We start from the raw sequence: 23,457 nt of genomic DNA on the forward strand, positions 1-23,457 counted from the left end.
AGTGGGCAGCGGGTTGGGATTGCTACCAGTGCCTCCCACGAGCGCCCCATGGGGAAAAAGCAAAGTGGCTGGCTACCAGCTTCAGGAAGCAGCCCAACAAGCATAAGCGCCGTGCTCAGAAAGAGACGGGCAAAAGTCTGTGCACAGTTTGCTCCATCGCCCCTCAGCCAGGAAGCCAGAGGGCAGAGCCGTGTGCTGCACCCACAAAAACTTTCCCACTTCCCGCCAGGTTAACGTGCAGCTCCTCACCTTCCCTCTCACTCCCCCTTCGCCACCTCCCCCCCCCCACCTGGCCTTCTTTAGACCCTGGCTGTGCTACAGCCGGAAAGGAGATCTCTCCGCCCCCACCCCCCCCCCCACCCCTGTGGCAGTGGCAGAGCTTCAGTGCCTGGTCTGCTGGCCCAGTTGCTGCTGGGACACTTCTCGGCTGCGGCAGGCCCCATGCTGCTGGTGTCACGGGTGGAGCCGTGTTGCCTGTGCCACCTCGCACAGCCAGTAAGAGAGCTGCAGCGCCCACCAGGGTCCGAAGACCGTCGGGCTCAGCGTAGATGTACGGAAAGTCCAGTGTCTGCAGCACTGAATAGCAGCCCGAAGGCGGCAGTGGGCGAGGCAACACAGGCAGCCACTCCCGAAGGAGCCCTGGCAGACTGGTGGCGCTCAGAACGTTTTCGGAGGTTTTCAATCTGGGATGATTCAACCCGGCCAGGCAGGAGCAGTCCTGCAACGCTGCCGAACGCAGTGCTGCCAGGAGGGTGAAGAGGCCAGCAGCAGCATGGGCAGCCGTTTGGCCATTTAAAGACTTGTGGATTTCAACTCCCAGAACTTCCCACAGCCCCATCAGCTCCTTCCCCTTTCTGGGTTGGGGTAGCTTGCGCCCACCGGGTCCGTTGGGGTTGGAAGTTCAATCGCACCCCAGGAGGAAGCCTCCATCAGCTGAGCCAGCAAGGGCCAGGAGCTGCCTCTCATTCTGACTCTGAGGAGGCCTCCCAGTGCAATGCTCTGCCACAGCTTCGGAGCAAAACTCCGCCTTCCCTGCGGAGGATTGCAAGGCTTCGCTTTGCTCCAATCAGCAGGAAAATCCCCCCTATTTCCCTGCTGATCGTTCTATCCTTGGGGAGCTCTGCACAGACACACATCCCAAAAATGCTCCCTCCGAAGCCTTCAGTCTTGCAATCCTGCACAGAGCATTGCACTGGGAGGCCTCCGCAGAGAGATAGAGAGGCAGCTCCCGGCCCTTGCTGGCTCAGCTGATTCGCGGGCTGCAATTAAGGTGCCGAGCTTCCCTTCCACTAGAGAAGGGAAGGGCTGCCTCCTGTGCTGCCATGCCCACCCCTTCACTTGGGCTTATTTTCGGGGGACAGCGTATATTTACGCCCACCCCAAAAATCAGGCTTGACCTTATTTTCAGGACGTGTCATATTTTTGAGGAAACACGGTATGCCTCGCTATGCCTCTTTAAAAATCCCCATTAATATTCTTGTGTTAGTTTTCTCTTCTTCCCCCCGGCTTTGAGGCCGACCCCATGCGCTCCATGGCATCGCACTCACCGCTTCCTGGCCTTGCATCCGGACTCTGAACAGCTTCACAGGGCGAGACCCAAGGTACCTGGTCCTTGTGTCAGACAGATCACCGGTGACAGGATCAAGGACAGTTCGGAGGAGCACACCATTCTAGATGGCAAACACAGAGAACCCCAAAGGAGAGAAGTATTTATCATTTCAAGCTCCTCTCTGACTTGAGCACAGCACTGCTCCTAAACTATACAAGCACTTCTAACTTTTCCAAGTTAAAAAATGAGGCGTTTTGAAATGCAGCCAACAGCAGAATCTTTTCAGTGAAGCAGTGGAACTCTTTTCCACCACAGAAAGTCCTGCCCCATAGGAGGAGGGGAGGGAGGGCAGAGAGCAGCAGTATTATGGTCAGCCATTTCATTTGGAGAGTTCAAGGGGGTCTCTTCTTCTTTCCCAATAGCAATAGCACTTAGACTTATATACCGCTTTACAGCACTGTAAAGCATTGTAAAGCACTGTAAAAGCGGTTTACAGAGTCAGCCTCTTGCCCCCAACAATCTGGGTCCTCATTTTACCCACCTCGGAAGGATGGAAGCCTGAGTCAACCTGGAGCCTGGTAAGATTTGAACTGCCAAAATGCAGGCAGCTGGCAGTCAGCAGTAGCAGCCTGCAGTAGTGCACTTGAACCACTGTGTCAGTGGGGAAATCCTCGGCTGGTCACCACCAGTTTGCTGCCCGCGCATACACAGTGTGCGCACCAGATGCATGTGCACTCCACACCAAACACACGCTTTTGGATTTCCTGTTTCTTTTTTACTTTTTAAAGCAATTTTAACTATTGGTTCCAGAGAACCAGTAGCAAAAAAATACTTAAAAAGTTTTTTTAAAAAAGTTCCAAAGATCAGCTGAGCGACGCGCAATCATCGGAACTTTTTTTTTTTACTTTTTAAAGCATTTTTTACTACCGTTTCAGGCGAACCGGCCCAAACCGATAGCATTTCACCCCTGCACTGAGCCCCTGTGGCCCAATCCACACCAAGGACTCTCTTCTCTCTCTTTCGCGTCAATGTCTACCCAACCCAGCCAAATCTTCTGCTCATGTCTTGGAGGGAGACGGGCAAATTTTGCAAGACGCCGCCTGCATGTTAGTGATAGTTTCCACTTCTCATCCTTTGAAAAAAAATCTCACCTGGGGAAGACCTTTATGGCAGGGGGGGGTCAAACTGGTGGCCAACGGGCTGGATGCGTCACGTGCAGGCCATGCCTACCCCACCTCCGCGAATGGGAAAAATGTCGCGAAACGTCACATGACGGGCAACATGACACCACAAGTCTGACACCTGTGCTCTATGGCATTCAAGATATGAAGATGACTTTTCTTGGCATTTTTCCTATTTTGTTTGATCGTAAAAGTACTTGGCATAAAATAAAATCTGGCAATATGAAGGGATGGGGAGGAGAAACAAAGAAGAATGTACTGACAAGAGTTTTCTCTTCTGGACTGACTGCTGGCGGAGGTGGCTATTTTTTAGAGTTAGCAGTGGAAAGGCTGAGGGCCACGACTGGAGCACAGAAGCCCAACCAAAGGGAAGAGCTGAATCCGTGGGGCTTTCTCACCTGTAAGCCAATGTTCAGGTACAAAAACCCAATGGAGCTCCGTTCTCCCAGCTCATCTTGCTTCTCAGCGCCACCCATTTCCACGATGCACAAGGATTCTGGCTGTGCAGGGAGAGCCTGCATGCTCAGAGGCTGCAGACAGTCCTGAGGAGAACAAAGGATGCACCATTACTCAGGAGCATGGCAGGAGAAGCTAACCGCTCATTCCAGGTGAGCCCTGCTGCATTAACAGGTGTTCAGAGCCATCTAGAGCACAAGAGGAGAAGTTTCCCACTCAAGTAATATTTTTAATTTTTTCATGGACTTCGTCCATGAAAGCATGAAGCAACGTTCTTTTACTAATGTTTCAGAATCCTTAAATGTGTCTTTCTTCCAGAATGCCCAGAAGCAGAAGCTGGGGAAAAAAATGGCATGCCAGGCATTTAGTAAAAGAGGGCTAAACTGAAAGAAATTTGGGGAGGGGGGTCAACAACTCTTGCAGCATTTCCAAGATGCTCCTTGTTTTTAAGCACTCATCTTCAGCAGGTGCCACACTCAGCATATTCTCATCCACAGAAAATGAAAAAGCATAGCATGCAGCACCAGTCTTAGAACAATAAGACAACAATGTAGATAAATACTTCAAGCCAGCAAGGCAGGTCATAGATTTATTGGAATATCTTGAGAAGAATAAACAGATCCCTGCAGTGCTGGTTTTCTTGGATGCGGAGAAAGCCTTTGATAGAGTGGACTGGAATTTTCTATTAAAGACTTTAAAAAAGATGGACTTTGGGGATCAATTTATACAAGCGGTTTCAGCAATTTATCAAGAACAAAAGGCACAGATTATTATTAATGGAAGTTTAACAACAGATTTTAATATTGAGAAAGGAACAAGACAAGGTTGTCAGTTATCCCCATTGTTATTTATTTTAACACTTGCAGTCTTGTTGAATACAATACGGGACTCGAGTACCTTGAAAGGAATAGTGATAAGGCAAGAGGATTACAGAATAAGGGCATTTGCAGATGATCTGGTTGTTACCCTAACACAGCCGTTGGAATCAATAATCCAGATGAAAGACATTATAAAAGACTATGGAACAGTATCAGGATTTAGACTAAACCAGAAAAAAACTAAGATGATAGTTAAAAATATGACACAAGATCGAAAACACGAACTTGAAAGGAGGGCAGGTTTTGAGATTGTACCAAAGGTTAAATATCTAGGAGTTCAGGTTGCAGAATCAAATATGAAATTGTTTCAAAATAATTATGAGGTGTTGTGGCGAGATGTACAGAAAGATATGCAGATTTGGAAAAAACTGCAGCTGTCTCTACTCGGAAGAATAGCAGCAGTTAAGATGAACATTTTGCCAAGATTTCTTTTTTTGTTTCAAATGATTCCGGTGCTTAAAAGTGATAAACAATTGAAAGAATGGCAAAGTGGACTGAATAAGTTTGTCTGGAACGAGAAAAAAACGAGAGTGAAATTGAAAATTATGCAAGATGTTCCAGAAAGGGGAGGTCTTAAACTTCCAAACCTACAGTTATATTATGAAGCAGCGGCTTTGACTCAAGCAAGCGATTGGTTTGGAAGGAAAAAGACCGGAATATTGAATATAGAAAGCTTTGATCTTGAATTTGGTTGGCATGCTTACTTATTTTATGAAAACAAAGTGGATAAAGTATTCAAAAGCCATATACTCAGAGACTCTTTGATGAGAGTTTGGAAGAAGCACCGACTCAAATGGGATTACAAAATACCGCTATGGCTGGATCTTGGTCATATTATGTGGAATACAAATATAATGTCACTCGGGGGGGGGGGGGGTTTATATAAAGAAGTTCTTTTTACAGATGCGGGCAGATGGCAACTGAAGACATTAGAAACACTGTTGGATGAAGGGATTAATCTAACTTGGTTACAGTATAATCAACTTCAACTGAGATGGAAAGAGGACCAAAAAATTGGTATAATGATGCATGAGGAAGAATTGCTTAACGCATTGTAAGCCGCCCTGAGTCTCCGGAGAAGGGCGGCATATAAATCAAATTTAAAAAAAAAAAAATTGGTTAGACATATAAAAGAGAAAGGTCCAATGCATATTAAAAGGCTTTATAATGTTTTGTTAGAAAGGGATTCAGAAACTGAATTGGTTAAAGACTGCATGATTAAGTGGGCACAAAATTTTGCAGAACCAGTGATGTTGGAAACATGGGGAAAAATATGGGTTCAGAATGTTAAATTTACACAGTCGCAGAATTTGAGGGAAAATTTTTATAAAATGTTTTATAGATGGCATTTAGATCCTAAAAAACTGTCGTGCATGTATCCTAATGTTCAACCAAAATGTTGGAGATGTGACTGCTTAGATGCTACATATTATCATGTGTGGTGGACCTGTAAGAAAGTGAAGGCTTTTTGGATAAAAATTTGGTGGGTCATGCAGAATGTTTTGAAGAAAAAAATTCAGTTTTCTCCACAATTGTTTTTATTGGGTATAGTTAAGGGTTTTACATTGGGTGAAACAAATTTGATATTTTATATGATAACAGCAGCGAGATTACTGATAGGTCAATACTGGAAAAATGAAGCTATGCCCACTATTGAAGAATGGACTTTGAAGATGGCCAGCTTTGCAGAGATGGCGAAGATTTCAGCATATCTAAAAGATCGCTCACAAGAGACTTATGAATGGGAGTGGAAAAAGTGGATAGATTATGTGCAGAACAAATATCAAACTAGGAAGTATCAGATAGCTTTTAACTGAAAGTATTATATAAAGATAGAAATATTTGAATTTTGTGAAGATGAAAAAATATATTGGGGGTGGAGGGGTTCAAGTTTTATAAAAAGGGGATTTTGATTTGGATTATATTCTGTGGAAGTCCGGGGGGGAGGGGTGGGTTAGGGAGGGTTGGGGGGGGTTGGGGAGGGTTAGGGAGGGATGGGGGGGGGAATGGGGAGAAAATGTAATTGTAAAAATTTTCCAATAAAAAAAAAAGTAAATACTTCAAGCCAGCCACTTACTGAGGGATCAAGGGAAATGATCCGTACAGTGTTGTCTACCAGCCCAACTGCAAGGAAACGGGAGCGCTGCTCTCCAGGTGGAACGTTCGCCAAACTCATGCACACAACATCGGCTGACATCTCCTTCCTTTCTGTGTATTCATTCAGCTGCCCAGACTAGGAAGCAAAGAGACGAGAAGAGGCGAGTCAGCCAATGAAATGGAAAGGGGCTAAACTGACAAGGACTCTCACTGATGTTTTGGCTGCTTGGCATTACATCCATTTGCAGGGTCCCGCAGCCACTTTATTTTTGACAAAATTGGCCCATAGCGAACAATGGGTTTGCTTAATAACCATAGCATGACCATCACAAAAAATGGTTGTAAAATCAGATCAGTCGTGCGGGTGACCTGCTTTATGACTGTAGAAACGTCGACCATAGTAGCAGCCTCCATTATAGTCAAGGGTGACCCATATTTTCAAGCAGTCCATCTTAAGAAAGCGGGCAATTGTAAGAAAGGCCACCGCTGAACTTCTGCGAAGGCTGCCAGCCGATGGCCATCTTGAGAAGTACATGGCATTTGGAAGAGGATAATTTCCGCTCGCAATGACTAACAACAAAACATCCCAGTCCTGACTGAGCCGAGAGGCTCAGAGCCCTAAACCTGCTGGTTTGGTTCTGATCCTCCTTTACAACCCAGCCCAAATCTACTTTCTATGCTCACATACTGGATCCATCTCGAAGTAAACCAGCTCTCCTCCAGTCAGTGCGATCACCACTTGTCTCTGATTCACGGCGCATTTGACAATGGTTTTTTTCCCAGGTGTTTTCCATTCATTAACTCGTTTATCTGCTCTTATGTGCCTGATACCATCAGGATAAACCTGCAGGGATATAACAAAAGAGGTGCTGAAAAGGCTGCATCAGTCATCAGTCATTGCTTGCCCACCACAAAGAAGGTTAGCAAGGAACGTGGCAATTCTCTTACAATTGGTGATCATTAAACTTTCCATTCCAAGTAATATAGGAAGGAGGACCAGCTCAGTAACCAGCAATTTGAGATAAGCCCCTGAACACAAACCTGAATATTTACCCTTTTTTAAACAAGGATATAACAAAAAGACATTTTCAGAAGCATTTATGAGCAAGGAAAACTTCCCAATAAGGGGTAGTATTTTTCAGGACAGTATCAATTTGGCCATTCCAGGGACAGTTAGTTCCTTTTTTAGAAGTGATTTTTTTTGGAAGAGAGAGCAGTTAAGGGCAGGTTCCCTGGGATGGTAGAGTTTTGTACATCCTAAGAAATCTGTATTACCCAAATTATAAACACAGCTAACAAGCAGAGTAACTCTGTGCTCTGGCAGATGCCTGAAATTCATTTACACTGATCATACCAGCACTATTCTACTTTCTTCCCTGGTTGCAAGCCAGCAGCTGTTAATCCAACCCTAAAACTCATCCACTTCGAAGTAATATACCCACCAAACCAGCCAGAACATCACACTGCTGTTTTTACCATCGTAAGAATCAGCCTAGATATCAGCCTTGTCTGATGTGACAAGATGAGCTAAATTAATACAATCTAGCAAGACTGAATTTCCCATCCTTAAATTGAATTGTTTGCTCCATTCAGGGGGATCCTCCCTCTGGCTGTTAAGCCACTGGGGCTCCTGCCCCTCTTGTCTGTATGTTTCCTAGGCAGCATCTCTTCTCCCTTTTCCTCAAGGTCCCCCATGGATTCCATCACTCTCCAGCAATGATGGAGAGAAGAAAAAAAAAAAGAGGGCCCCAAAAATCACATAACTGCCCTCCCTCCCTCATGGTGAATAGAATCACTTCATGGATAAAAGGGCAATGCAGCTGTTAAGATGTGGCCTTACCTGCACCAAGGCATCATCTCCCAGCAGTGAGCAGGACAAGGTGGGTGTGGTACCAAGGAACCCTGAGTCAGTCACTTCCTCCACAGTTTCTCCAATAGACAGGACTAGGGTGGCATTGACGAAAGATACAATGATGTAAGCATCAAATTCATCTGGTGAGAGAAGAGGAAGGAAAGATTGGAGGGATCTGTGATACAAAGATGGCCCATAGAAGCTCCTACAGCATCTCCGATGCTTTCCCAAAGGGGAAATGTTCAGCCACCAGGAAGTGACGGCTAATCTTCGGGAAACCAAATTTGACATCAGGTAAAAAATATCAGAAGCCTCAGGCGAGTCATTCATTTCTGATGTGACCCTAAAGAGTGAGAGCAGTTTCCTCTGAAGCCAGGAGATGCAAAAGTTCAGAGCTGAATTCTGAGAGCAGTCACATGATGTGGTGTGATCAATCTGCAAAACCTTATTAAGGTTTATTAAGAATCAGAGCTAGAAAGAGACACGGAAGCCATGGAGTTCAGGGATCCAAACATCGGCCTCCGGCCTGCAGAGCTTCTGTTTGAGCACCACCACCAATGAAGGGAAGCCCTCCATCTCTTGGGTCCGTGGTTCTACTCTCAATCTTCCCTGTTAAGAAGCTGCTTCCTAATAATCCACAGTCAGAGCAGGATGCTTCTCTGCAATTGATTCTCCATTGGAAACTACTTTGATGCCTTCATAAGCACTCAGATGCAGACCTAAGTGCTTGGGTGGCATAGGCAAGACTGTGAGAATGCACAAAAGACTAAAAAAACCCACAGCTCCTGTGCCTCATATGCATGAATAATGCAAGTTAACTTCTAACTTATTAGAAGTTAGGTAGGCCTCAAAAAACTGGTATAATGATGCACGAAGAAGAATTGGTTAGACATATAAAAGAGAAAGGCCCAATGCATATTAAGAGGGTTTATAATGTTTTGTTAGAAAGAGATTCGGAAAATGAATTGGTTAAAGATTGTATGATAAAGTGGGCGCAAAATTTTGCAGAACCAGTTATGTTGGAAACATGGGAAAAAATATGGGGCCAGAATGTCAAATTTACAGAGTCGCAGAATTTGAGGGAAAATTTTTATAAAATGTTTTATAGATGGCATTTAGATCCTAAAAAACTGTCATGCATGTATCCTAATGTTCAACCAGAATGTTGGAGATGTGATTGTTTGGATGCTACATATTATCATATATGGTGGACCTGCAAGAAAGTGAAGGCTTTTTGGATAAAAATTTGGTGGGTTATGCAAAATGTTTTGAAGAAAAAACTCCAATTCTCTCCACAATTGTTCTTATTGGGTATAGTTAAGGGTTTTACACTGGGTGAAACAAAGCTGATATTGTATATGGTGACAGCAGCTAGATTATTGATAGGTCAATATTGGAAAAATGATGCTACGCCCACTGTTGAAGAATGGATTTTGAAGATGGCCAGCTTTGCAGAGATGGCGAAGATTTCAGCATATCTAAAAGATCGGACTCAAGAGACTTATGTATGGGAGTGGAAGAAGTGGATAGATTATGTGCAGAACAAATATCAAACTAGGAAATATCAGATAGCTTTTAGCTGAATGTATTATATAGGGATAGAATAACTGAATGCTATTTATTTATGAAGAAATGAATAGCACACAGGGGGTGGAATAGTTAGGGGTTATAGTATTATAAAATGTGATTTTGATTTGGATTTCATCTTGAGGAAGTCATGGGGGGAGGGGAGGGTTTGGGGCGGGGAAACCGGGGGGAAAATGTATTTGTAAAACTTTTTAAATAAAATAAAATAAAAAAAAGAAGTTAGGTAGGCCTATCAATGTAACACCAAGGCTAATCCTGTGAAGCTAATCCGAGCATCAGATCGGGTGCTCTAGTCCCAAACAACATCCGAGACCAGATCAAGTCAGAAAGTGAATCATGCCTTGCAAAGCTGCAGTCCAGGTTGCCATCCCTTGGGTTGAAAAGTTGATATAGGGTCCACGTGCATGGCTCCTGCCACAAGAAACCAAGGGCGGCACCTTCTTTAGACAACCCTAGCAGAGAAGCAGCGACTGCTTTTCCCAAAGGGTTAGTCGGGGCACAGAGAAAGTCCTCCCAAGGTCTGAAGAGTGAGGCAAGTGAAAGTCAACCGGCTGGTCAGCAGGGCCTCAAAAGGGCCATTGTGGAAGATCAACGTATCCAATGTATTCACAAACCATTTTCCACCCTGAGGCAAGAATGGAAAAGCTGTCCAAGTCAGGGATGACAGAGCAAGTCATGACCAAAAAAAAAAAGAGAGAAAAGAAGTATTCTTGATAAGAGGACACGCATCTGTCAATCCAACCAGTGTCTCATTAGTATCTTTATTAGTTCTATATTAAGCTTCAACATCATCTTTGGGCCGGCAATCCGACCTCCCATTCCCAATGAGCCTCTGACCCTGCAGTCAAAGAACAGAACCCAGACATGGGATTTCGTAGGGCAAAGAGAAGGCCGTCATCTCCTCACTGCAGTCAGGGGCTAAGGGACCCTGGAGGGCTCCGACCATTGTTTGATGGAAACACAGATTGGTGGTGGCAGGAATCTTCTACAGAGGTGCAATGTACCACAGTCATGTAACTCTGATTTTTTGCTGGTATCTGGGAAAAAACTCCCATTGCAAGAATAGATTGGCTTAACAACCATGTGATTTGCTTAATGACTGTGGTCACTTGCTTTACAACTGTCGTAAAAATTGTTGTAATATCAGGTCACGTGGAAATTCCAGGCACAACGGTGGTTGTTAAGTGAAGACTACCTGTATACAAATTTAATGCCACTCAGGTAATCCAGTGGCAACCAAAAAACATCCTGATAGCATAAAGCCTTTTCACTCCTCCTCCCTTCCCCCCACAGAGTAAACTGCTCAGAAAAGCTTCAGAATCATTGAGTGGGAAGGGACCTGGTAGGTGATCTTGAGTCTCAACATCTTTTTTATAGTGTGGCCACCAAAACTCTAGGTGTGGTCTTACTAAGGCTTTACGTGATCTTGATTGTATCCCTCTGTTAATGCAATTTGGGATTGCATTGGCTGTGTGGCTGTCACCACACAGTTAGCTCATATTTAATTGGTTGTCCACTAAGACTCCACGATCCCTCACAGTTACTGCTCTTAAGCTTGGTTCCCCCCCCCCCCTATATGTGTACTTTTGGTTTTTCTTGCTTAAGTGTAAGACTTTACTTTCTCTACATTGAATTTCATTTTGTTAGATAGGGCCCAGTGTACAAGTCTGTCAAGATCCACCTGGATCTTGAGTCTATCATCTAGGGCAGGGGTGTTAAACGTGCGGCCCATAGGCCGAATGCGTCACATGCTGGCCCCGTCCCTGCCCGGTTTAGTAAAGGGGAAAAAAGTCCCAATACGTCACATGATGCCACGAGTTTGACACCCCAGATCTAGGGTGTTGGCTATTCCTGCCAGCGTAGTATCATCCACAAATTTGATAAGTTCCCCTCCTATTCCCTCATCTAAGTTGTTTATGAAGATATTGAAGAGTACAAGGCCTAAGAAGGAACCTTGTAGTACTGCTTACTTCCCTCCCTGTGGATGTAGTACCATTAATCAGCCAGTTAAAAATCCATCTGATGGTGATGCTATCTATCCCACTTTTTTCTAGCTTACCAAGAACTACCAAGTTGTAGTCTACCTTGTCGAATTCCTTGTGGAATGCCTTGCTGGTCTACTAATTTAGTCACTATGTTGAAAAATGAAATAAGATTGGTTTGGCATGATCTGAAAATGATCTTCAGAAAAGCTATTAAGACTGTCAGAATTCTCAGCAAAATGTAGAAAATCCTATTAAACAAAATGTTAAGTGTTAGCATAAACTGCTGAAATTGCTTTGGACTCTTCCATTCGGAAGCGAAACAGCCGGCTGTGGGGTCCCTTCTCATTCTAAAAAACTAAAAAAAGCCATGGAACTTTTGAAAGGAGAAGTCCCACTCTCATGAATTGGCCCAACATATTCCTTAGTAGAACTGGAAAATACATTTCAAATTTAGAAGGCCAGGGTATTCCAAGACTTCCTGAAGAGATCAGCAGGGAAGCCACAGAAGTCCCACCAGCGCTAACCAGCAAGATCACTGCAATCCAGCAACCCTGAAGAGCCATGCTTTGCCCAGAGCCGCCCTCCCCCCCACCCAATTACAGCATTCGGCTCCTCTGCCGTTATTTCCCCCCTTCCTGAGGGAAAGACTGAACAAGAAGGATCAGCTGGGCTTTCTGGTGCAGTGGGATGGACCAGCTCCAACCTCCTTGATTTGAGGATGTCTCTAGCTAGCCTGAAGTCATCTTCCCTGCCCCTCCTTCCTCCCCCCTCCCCCCATAAAAGAGAAACAGCTTTAATCTTTTTAAATCTCATTGAATAGCAGAGTTAAAAGGGACCTTGGAGGTCATTGCTAACATTTCACTTATCTTTTATGTTAAGGTGATCTATATAGTGACAAATATGATAATTGTGTACCTATTCATCCTGGTCCATTCTGTAGTTCTTCCAATGCTAGAACTCAACAGGAAAAAAGCAGCTCCATTTAATTTTAGGTTGTCAGCAAGAACTGTTAACAAAAACCAGCTTCCATGGACTCTGCTCAGTCAAAAATTAGAGTTCAGCATACGTCTTCTCACTTGCTGGTCATTTTGCCAAAGCTTGAAGAACTAACAGTTTCAAGAATCAGAATTCTAACATGCTGCAGGCCGATATGCTAGATTTTGCCCACTGAGTTGTTAGGGAAAGTGAGAACTGAGAGTTCACAGAGTTCAGCCCTAGTTCAAGTTCTAGGTATCACCTGAAGCTAAGAGTGCTCACATCCTGCATTCTGTCTTACTGATGTCAACAGGACTCACATCTACTTGACTGCAGATTGTCTAGTCTACTGGAGGCTCTTTCAACATATTCACTGGAAAATTTAAACAGTTTTTTAATCCGTTATTTTAGATGCTTACAAAGGTTTTGCAAGATGTCAAAGTAAATTTCACTGTGTACTATTCTGACTACTGCTGCATAAAAGCACTCAAAAGACAAGCCAGGTGAATACAACAGAAACAGAAAGGAATTAACTAAATGGCGATCACCAAGCAGCCCAAGCCCCGTGTCAGGAGCATGTGTGAGTAGACCGGTGGGAGGGCAAGAAACAAATGTGGGGGCAGGAGCATGAGACCCAACCTTCTCATTATATGCTTTGGCAGAAAGTACTGAACAGCAGGTTAACACCAGACAGACATCTGAACTATGGCAGCCACTCAAGGCTGCCCTTTGGCTTCTCTTCACTGAAGCAAAGCAGGGGGCAATTCCAGAGGCAGGAACAGATTTGCAGAGATGCTCATCAACAGGTAGAGTGTGAGTGGGAAAATGTGCAGGTACCTGGTAGCACTAGTGCAGCCCAACCTGGCTTCACTAAAAGGGGGGAGTGGGAAGCCGCAATGAAAACAACCAAAGTGTTGCCTTTACTGTGAAGGATGCCATCAGGAAGAGCCTTCTTGTGGCGAAACGCTGCGCACACACAGGTGGGAAATCAAAGGATGCTCACAACATGGATAGTGATGACTCGGTAGTGAGGTCTTTGTAGCTCAGGACGATGGCAGACATGGAAATAGTGGAGCTGGATCCAGCTAGCCTGCTTTCTCCAGATGTGTGGATTTCAACTTCTGGGATTCTCAGCAATAGGACTACCAGCTGAGGAACTCTAAAACTGGAAGCTGGGGGATGCCGTTGTACCTCCTAACTATTAGCTTAGAAGTTCTCTAACCACAGTACTTGTAAAAGCTCTAACTATCTTGTGCATGAATTCCAAAATTTGGGTGTGTTTAAGATTTGATAACCATCCTGAATACAGATATATTAAGATTCCCATGTTTTATGGAATATGGAAATGAACACATATTCTATCTGTTAAAATAGTTTAGGAGACCCTAAGTGTACCCAAATAGCACCAATATCCTGTAGCTGCAAGTACACACCTGTGGGAGGAGATCAGCACCTCCACTGCCAGCCACCTGTGGAAGAAAACAGAAGGCTTGGTATTGGTAGTATCATAACCACATACCAGCCAAAATTAGCATTTGTCCAGAGTTGTGTCATCACAAAAGAGAGAATAAAGAACTTCAGATACAAAAACTAGAGGCAAACAGGATTACCACAGCACAACCTTCCCAGCTCTGGGTCATTAGCACATGCCAGGAGAGAAAACCACCGAGAATTAGGCAGGCCATCTGGTGATACATTCCAGGAAAAGCCATTAGGAGAAACCCAATATTGACCCAGTAAAAAGCTCCATCTCAGCCAATGGGCTCCAGCATTTGGGAGCAACAAATCTGATTCCACACTTGGATGGAGCAATTTCCAACATCTTCCTGGGAAAACTTTATATACGTACAGGTAGTCCTCACTCAACGACCACCACTGAACCTGGAATTTCCATTATAAGTCCCTGCAGTTGTTAAGCGGGTCACCACGTGACTTGACTCAATTTTACAACCATTTTTACAATGGTTATAAAGTGAGTCATGGTGGTCATTAAGTGCATTCATTCTTCCAAATCAGCAGATTGCCAGAAGCTGGCAAAAGAATGGTGCAAGTCACACAATCGCAGGATGCTGCACCCGGTAATGGATGTGAGCCTTTTGCCAAGTGCCCAAAGGGCAACCACATGACTGTGGTAGGGGGTGGGCGCAGGAAGCAATTGTGACTTCAGTGACAGGTTGAAAGTAACTTTGCGGGGGAGGGGGGGGGGGAATCTGTTGTAACCTCAAATGGTCATTAAGGGAGGAGTATCTATAGTTCTTAGTCAGTTGGATCACTGGACCATGCTACAAATCCCAAGAGCAAAAAGGAATCTCCGGGAGGAATGCAGAGAACCACATGATATGCCTTCATGTGGTTCCATGCAACCAGTGTCTAAGTTAGAGCAGAGAGAAGCGACTTTATGCCAAAAAAATCTCCAAACTAGTCCAGTTGCCATCTCGGCATCTCGGTTTGCTGGCTCTGAATTACTATAGAGGGAAGCCAGTCAGAATCCATGGACTAAGCCTGTGTCACTTTCATTACACGAGGGGGGGTGGGGGTGGGGGTGGATGGAGCTTGCAGGGGTGCTCAGTCTCAGCCCCTCCGATTCTGGCCATTCTAGCTTCAGCTGCTGCAAAACTCCTCGGCAAACCTGAGTCCGCACAAGAGGGATCTCCTTCCAGATTCATTTAACCAGCTCCGTCAAGCAGAGATTGATCAGGGATAAGATGGAACTGCCCACCAAGCTGTGGAAAAATCCTTCAGAGCTGCCAAGAATTCCAAGGTGAGTAGCCATACACATCTTTCCAACACACAGAGAAACCAAAGGGATCCCTCAGATGCCCAGGTAAGAGTGCCTTAACAAATCTGTGGTTGAAGAGATTTGGAGTGACAGTGAGTTACTTTTTGGTCAGAAAGTGATCTGTCTGTTGGAAATGACAGCTGTCAGTGCCTTCCATATTCAGATAATATCTCCTTTGCTTAAAATAAAAACCAGTTCAGGAGTGGACTCACATACATGTTTTAACAGTCATAACTACATATACAAGATCAGGTTCACAACGGAGTCACAAACCAACCAAAACTCCTCTTGTTCAGTATGGAAGCTGCTGTCACCTCAGACTCCTCCACCCCACCCCCACAAGACGAAATTAAGTACTGAAGAAGGGGCACTGCCAGGTACCTGGGCAGCTAACAAATCAGCAGAGATGAAGCTTGTCTCTGCAGATCCATTTCACATGCAGGCAACTGGCAATCTCTGGAACCGGCTTCAGGCCGCCTAAGCAGGGCCACCAAGGCCGTAACATCAGGAGTGCAGCAGGACCTGAATCCCAGGAGGACAGAGTTCCGAAAGAACGTAACTGCCCAACTGTGTAATACTGTGGACCAGGGCAGGACCTCTGCATCTGTCTGAAAAACCCTGGTGGGGGTGGGGCGGGGGAGACACCTACACGTATTAGTCCGTAAGACTAATGAGACTTCATTAGGCTATCAGCATGTGAGTGACTTTGAAACGAGTCCAGTTCATCCCATTAAACCCACATATCCTGCTGGAACTGACTGCATGCTCTAAATCCACTGAGTCCCAGCCATCCCACCCAACTTCATCTTCTCATTTCAATATAACCGTAGCCCACAGCTACACAGCTCCCCACCCCAGCAATCAGGGTTGAGGTACCTTCACCTAGTCTGTTCTTGCACTTCAGCAGGGAAGCCTTCCTGCCTGCCTGCTTTACAAGCCAACTGCTGCTCACAGCCACATTCCACTCTCTCCTCCTGGCTCTCCATGCCAGCTGCTGTTCTTGCCCTGATGCTCTCCCAGCAGCTAACCACACCCAACTGCTTCCATCAGCTTTCCTTGGCTACCACAACTAACAACCTAAATTGGCTCTTCCTTGTTCTGCAGCTGCTTGGTCTCAAATAGTGGGCACCAGCTACATGGCACTCCCCCAACGGATCTAGAAGATACATGCAATGGCACTCATCACCCACAACGTCTAACATTTCCTGAAAGCAGCGAAAACAAAGTAAGAGTAGCAGCCCAGTGCCAACCTCTTGCTGGGGCTTGGCCAGTATGAGTTATAGCTTTTTCCCTGGTCCTTGTTGATGGCCATCTATCCACACTCAATTCAGCTTGTCACCATTCAGCAATCCTCAAACCTCTCAAAACTTTTCTACACACCTAGTTCTATTACTTATGCAGCCTCATTACATGTGACACTGCAAAAACATCCAGGCATACACAACATAAAACAACTTTCCATCCTCCGGATCATCCTGACACCATCTTAAATGACCTACTTGAAACATAAAATATCTCTGAACTAGCTGAACTTCATAGCAAGTTCCTCTCAAGGAAGCCCAGCAAAGAGAATTCCACAGGCAGCAGAGCAAAAGGATCGGCAGCCATTCCACCAGCCTGGTCCAAACTTGCATCCTGCTTTATGGCCAGCTCTTTAAACTAGAAACAGACCTGTAGAAGTGAGGGTGCTGTTCAGGAGAGACACGTGTTCCCCATCAACTGTCCCACGGCAGCACCCCACAGTATAGCTTAAGGTTCCAAATGCGCTCATACACAGCCCCACGTAAACATGCCACAGTAACCCAAACAGGATACAATTGAGGCCTGCGTTGTCCTGGTCAACTCTGGCATCTGCACTTGGTGTACTAACACTAGCTAGGAAGACCAAGTCTGGCCATTCCCCAACTCTGGGGGAATGTTCAGAATCTGAACATTCCCCAACGTTCAGATTCTAGGAAGTCATCAAACTAAAATTTTAGGAGGGGTGTAACCCATCCACTGTAATTTTACCTCCTATTGTCTGATATAACTTGCAACCAACCAGGAGTCCTTCAGTCTTGTTTGAATTGATTTTCAGTTTTGATTGACTTAACACCACAGGCTAATGTCCAATTAAACAGACACCTTGGACTGCAACGGAAAAGGAGGGCAGAACTGGGCTTTATCAAGATCCTGGTTTTCCAGCCTCCTCACGCTAGGCAATCTACCCCAGCAGCTTCATTTAAATAGCAAGCTCTGAGGTATATTTTGGTCACAACTAGAGGCATTCAAAATGCTTTGAGATAAAAAGTTTTGCACACAACTAGTCACAGGCGGCAACAAAAAAATTTCTGGAGCTGCCCCTGTAACAGACGATCCAGTCTGGCCAAGTTGCTTTCTTTCTTGGCACTGACCCCCAAAATGAATGGGTGAATGAAGTGATAAATAAATAGAGCCGTGTGAATTGGTTCCAAGTTAAGTGCCAGGGAGAGCAGGGCAGGACGGAAGTGGCTGAGGAGGGAGGGAAAAGGACTAAGAGGGTCCCATGGTCCAGAAAATGCTATCAGGGGGGCTTCAGGGGCCACATTAGACCTACCAATCTTGTAATAGTCATGGATTACTCAAAAGCTGCAAGCTGTGGTGCCACGTACAGAGCGTTGGGGAGAGAGTTGCATCTCGCATTAGGACACTACACTACCCCATAGTGAGTTGTGGGCAGACCAGCTGTGCCCAGGTGCCTCAACCTGAGCCATGCTCCTTCCCAGTTCTCTCCACACAAGAACTCTTCCTACCTTCAATGTGTCTCCTCACTGTCCACACGGCATTAGGATTACCGGGCAACTCCGAGACCGCCATTTCAGACACCTAGCAAGATACAGAACAGTAACTTAGACGCAGAAGATTTGTGAAAATGAAATAGCCTTAGTGTTCTGCCCCAGCTACGAACCCCAAAGAACGCAGCACACACAAAGTCCGTACAAACTTTAGTTTACTTAATTTAGTTTAATTAAGGACTACTAATGAGCTTTCTTAGTAGTTGTTCGAACACAAGTACAGTTTAAATCAGTCTTTTCTGAACAAGGGCTGTTAATTTAACTTCATTAACTGAAGCTGACAAGAATCCAAAGAATAATAACTCAATTCTGAGGCACAGTATTTCAGATAACCGTAATCTTGGCAGAATGCCCAGAAGCAATTTGCAGGAAAGCTGACAAGAGAGAAACAAGAGCTGAATCAAATGTTTCTGGAATCAAGACCAAAGGAATATGAACAAAGTTGTTTCCTGCAAATTGCATCAGTCATCGCCCTTCCTTAAACAGGCTAGGGGAGTGGCCAATTAGCCCCAAGCCTTACTCTCGAGGAGCCACTCCTGCCTTTTAACAGCTCTGAACGCTCATGCATCGAGAAGAGGGTCCTCCTCTTCTTCCTCTTCACTTATGGGAGCTTCTGGAGGTTCTGAAGGCCCTGGCTGAATCCCCGCTTCTGGCACCACATCTTCTCCAGCCTCCTCATTGTCTGACTCGAGTGCCAGCTGCACAGGCTGCTGGTGCAGCACCACACCATCCTCCTCACTGTCGGAATCAGCTACTTACTGCACAGGCCACTGATGGGCCACAATACTTAGAGGCTAAAATAGCAAACATTTTATGTTTATCAGAGTGATGCAAGCCTTCCTTCCTTTCTATACAGCTAAATCCCAGACACAAGAAAAACTTTGAGAAAAAAAAAAAGGAAAAAAATAGGTGGGTTTTTTGGAGGTGGGGGGGAGAGGCATTTTTATCCAACTCCTTAACAAGAGAAAGGAGGGCTGGCCTCTTTTACTCCTTTACAGGAAGGAATAGTGACTCAAGGCCTTTAGGTGCTTTGATCTGACCGGCAGCTGCTCTCCAAGACCCCAAGCAGTGACAGCCATCCCAACCCTCCCACCAACCCCCTCCCCTCCCCCAGGACATGCCAGGACCTGCTGTTATGCAGCCTAGCGCATAACAAAAACAAAGTGAAGTAAAGAATCCATTTTCAACTTTGAGCTCAGTCTGTCAGATGGGGCTCCACACTCATTCAGGAGGCTTCTTACCTCAAGGCCATGTCTTAGGACCCTCAGAGAGGAACGAGGCCCCCTTCCGCATGCCACATACAGCTGAGGGGTATCTTCGTTTGCAAGATCAGCAATCTGCACGGAAATCCAAAAAACAGTAATAAGAAACCAAAACACCCATCCAAGGTCTGCTTCTGCTTCTCCCCTAAAGCAGGAAGACAAAGGCTATCACCCTCTGATGTGACGGGAAAGTAGACATGACTTAAACCTGGAGAATTTAGCAGTATAAAGAGCAACACAGAGCAGGATCTAACTAAAATATCACTATCCCCAGGCCATTTGTCTGGCAGGCAAACCTAAGCATCCTAACTTTAAACGTATCGCAGCATCTGGCTTCTTTCTGTCAGGAAGTGCTTGTTATACTTTGCTCGCTCACCTGAATGAAGGCCAAAGGAAGTTTCCTGTCACTCATGGCCACAGGTATAAAGATGATTTTCTCTCAATTCCCATATCCCAACCACTTTTGATGCCTATATACTCCTGGTCCGCTCCAGAAACCTCTCATTTCCAAGGTGTACCTCTAGGCAGCAGAGGAGCCCCGCTTACCGCCTCAGTCGTGGGGGCCACACATGGAGCATCTTCCCCAAGGACACTGGCCTGGCACACACACCCTGATGCTCCTGGTCCTGGCAAAGTGATCCCTCTTCTCCCAGGCACTTCTCTCCTTCAGAGCCCCCTCTGCAGTAGCGGTTGGTTGCACAGTCAGATGTTCAGATTATATTTAACATTTTTGTCCATCTATCAAGTCCTTCCCAAGAACCTGGGATAGGTAGTTGTGGTTTAAACAACTACCTATCAAACTAACGATACAGGATGTAAGCTGTTCCAAGTAAAGCTGCCTTTTAGTATTGACTAGTGACAATTCCATTCATCTTGATGGTGCTCCAGTGGCGTTCCAGGTGTTTTGGGGTTGCACCAAAGGTGTCTATCCCAAGAGGTACAACCCCAAAACACCTGGAACGCCACTGGAGCACCACTTTCTTTTGCCACAGACGTCCTGCTTCTGTTTGCAGGTCTTTATATTTTGTAATTTTTCCCCTCCGGTATTCTTTCTCTTCTCTTCTGCTATGCTACCCCATTCACTAGCCAGACTTTTTGTCTTTCCTATTGACAATTGTTAAGTCTGGAGTGTTGCTGTATGGCAAAGGCTTGCCTGTTTGAATTTTCATGTCTCAGAGCACTTTAACTTCATTTTCTACAACTTTGTCTATTTTGTGGTCCCACCAGTTCTTGCTTGCAGGCAAATGGGATTTCATGCCGATTTTCCAATGCACCATTCTTGCTTTTTTTATCATGTCACTGTTTGTAGGCAGTCTGCACCATCTTCTTGCAGCAGCTAACCAGGTGGTCTGATGTTTCTTTAGCTGCTTTGCAGAGACGGCCTTTGCAGTCAGTTGCTATCTGCTCAATGCTGGCTCTGTGTGCCCTTGTTCCTAAGGCTTGGCCTTGTGCAGCTAGAAGCTGCCCCTCTGCCTTTTTTCAGCTTTCCTGCTCTTAGTCATGGCCAGCTCTCAACTAATGGTCTGCTGCTCTGTGTGTGTGTGTGTGTGTGTGCATGTGTATGTGTATACTGGCCATGTAATATTTTGCCTTGCCATCTCTCTTTTCTACTCTTCATCTCTTTCTTGTAGGCTAACTTGGTATTCGATAAGCCTTTATTGTATGCTAGCACCAGTGTATCTTGTTATCCTATTATTATTATTGTTGTTATTGTTGTTATTGTTATTATGTGTATGCCACCCACGTCCAGGTAACTCTGGGCATTTAAAAATTATTTAAAACATGAAAAACAAGGCATTAAAACAGCACGAAAGCAAAAAGAAAGGTAGATTTGACAGAAGTAAACAAACTAGGTTAAATCATGCTGGGTGAAAACACCTTCAAGTCCCTTCAAAATCCCAGCAGGATGGGGGCCATTCAGGTCTCAGAGAGACCCTCACTTCAGAGGGCAGGTAAGGCCCATGGCTGAGGTATGGGCAGATGGCCCTGTTTAATCAGAGGAATCCTACAAGACTGAGCTGCCCAGGCAGTCCCTCAGGCCCTGTGCCATGCAGGGTTTCACAGAGAGCGACCGGCATGGTGAATTGGCAGAAGCCAATCAACAACTGGTGCAGCTCACAAAGAAGTTAGTCATGAGGAATGCTCATTACTGCCCACAACTTGGGAAACTTCTCAGTGACACACCTCCCCTCTGGAATCACACACACACAGACACACACTCCAAATGGCTCCCATCCTAATAACCTCCAGGAACTACTGAGGACCTGGCTCTTCTCCCAGATCTTGGGGCAGGATGATGGTTCAGTCCTATTTGGAAGAGGTTTTTTTTATTGAGATGTATCTCTTTGGGATGCTTATGAATTCTTTTTCTACTGCCTGTTATTGCACTGTTTGGAGATTTTTTTTCACCATTTTTAAAAATTAAAAATTATGGTTATTGTCTTGCTGAGCTTTCTTGTATTTGGTCTTGGATAGGAAATATATTTTGATTGATGTATTGTTTCTGCAGTATGTAATATTTTGTGTAATGTGTAAGAATTCATGGAAAATAGTTTTATTTGCCAAATAAAATGGCTAGTTATTACAAGAATACACTGGGAATAAACTGAAAGGAATTGTTCCTTAACAATCATACTGGTACAATTTCTCTGAAAGTAGTGATTCATTTCATTTCATTTCATTTATTCGAATTTCTATACCGCCCTTCTCCTTTCGGACTCAGGGCGGTGAACAGCCAGATAAAAAACATCTATACAAACATCACAGTTAAAATAAAGTTAAAATAATTTATAAATTTGGCTCATAATTTAAAACTTGTCAATTAAAATAAATATTTAAAATTTAAAAAATTTTTAAAACTAACCCTAAAATCAGGACAGACCGGCTAGCTGAAAAAAATGAGTTTTTAGGGCCCGACGAAAAATCCGGAGGTCGGAGATCACTCGTATCTCTGGGGGTAGATTGTTCCATAGGGTAGGTGCCACCACAGAGAAGGCTCTCCTCCTGGGGGTCGTCAGCCGGCATTGTCTGGCCGACGGCACCCTGAGGAGGCCCACTCTGTGGGAGCGAACCGGCCGGTGGGAGGCTATTGGTGGCAGAAGGCGGTCCCGTAAGTACCCTGGCCCTAAGCCATGGAGCGCTTTAAAGGTGATCACTCCTTTTTAAAGAAGAAAATGTATCTTACAGTTTTAATGGTGAAGTTTAAAAATACTACTAAAGGGGAGGAGTTGAGTATTGGCATGATGAACACTGATGACAAAACCCAAATGCTAAACTGTTACAGAGTTTATGGACTTCTTGAGTCCTAACAAAAAGGGCTGGCCTGACAGCAGCAGGAAGGCAGAAATACATAAAATATGGAATTGTTCATCTTGAACACAGATTAACCATCTGATCCCCTAAATAAGGAAGAGAGCTACTGCTCCAGGGGCAAATTTTCAGCAGCAGACAGGCTGGTCTGCACTTCTGATCTACACTACGTTTGCCATCCATGTGGAAGAGCAACATACCTGGCAAGACAAAATCGGAGAGAGACTGTCCAGCTCATCCACCAATACCAGGTTTTTAAGAGGCCGGGGCTGGAAGAAGAAGGTGTCCCCCTCCTCCAGAGGCATTGCAGAGGAGAACTCAGGCTCATCGTCATCATCTCCAAGATGGGCAATCTGGTAGAGGTAGCTGCGACAGAAGAGGGGCAACCAGAGGGGCTTTGTGTCAAACAAAATGAAAGGGCGAGGCTCCCGTGTTGCCTTTCTCTGCAGACTGCCTTCCCATGCCTGAAGGACCCCCAGATACGGAGAAGGTGGAGCTAGCCAACCAGAAGCCCTTCCAGGCACACCTCTTGCTTTGAAAGGGAAACTGGAGGTCTTACTTACTGGTTTCCAAACTCAGAAGCCACAAAAAGAAAGCCCGTTTTCAGCACACACATGGCTGCAGCCACAGGAACAGTGTCAAAATACTTCAGCCGAATTTCTGTGACCTGAAACCAGCACAAAGGCATTTCTGCATGAGACGGTCCTGGTGATTTTAGGTCTCTCTTTCTCTCA

At 45.1% G+C, this 23,457-nt stretch overlaps 1 protein-coding gene across 1 annotated transcript in view; it reads right to left on the minus strand.

Moving 5' to 3' along the window:
- SF3B3 (splicing factor 3b subunit 3) overlaps positions 1-23,457 on the minus strand; it is a 51,047-nt gene that overhangs the window by 11,667 nt on the left and 15,923 nt on the right. Inside the window, exons 8-16 of the mRNA XM_070953187.1 lie at positions 23,287-23,390; positions 22,924-23,089; positions 19,394-19,489; positions 18,111-18,183; positions 8,002-8,153; positions 6,850-7,005; positions 6,142-6,297; positions 3,129-3,272; positions 1,548-1,670 (exon numbers count right to left, since the gene is read on the minus strand). Coding sequence (XP_070809288.1) covers positions 1,548-1,670; positions 3,129-3,272; positions 6,142-6,297; positions 6,850-7,005; positions 8,002-8,153; positions 18,111-18,183; positions 19,394-19,489; positions 22,924-23,089; positions 23,287-23,390 — 1,170 coding nt within the window. The remainder of the gene's footprint in view (positions 1-1,547; positions 1,671-3,128; positions 3,273-6,141; positions 6,298-6,849; positions 7,006-8,001; positions 8,154-18,110; positions 18,184-19,393; positions 19,490-22,923; positions 23,090-23,286; positions 23,391-23,457) is intronic.

Source organism: Pituophis catenifer, unplaced genomic scaffold (genome assembly GCF_029215685.1).
Source record: "Pituophis catenifer annectens isolate HBS135680 unplaced genomic scaffold, rPitCat1.0.hap2 SCAF_13, whole genome shotgun sequence".
Taxonomy (NCBI): Eukaryota; Metazoa; Chordata; class Lepidosauria; order Squamata; family Colubridae; genus Pituophis; species Pituophis catenifer.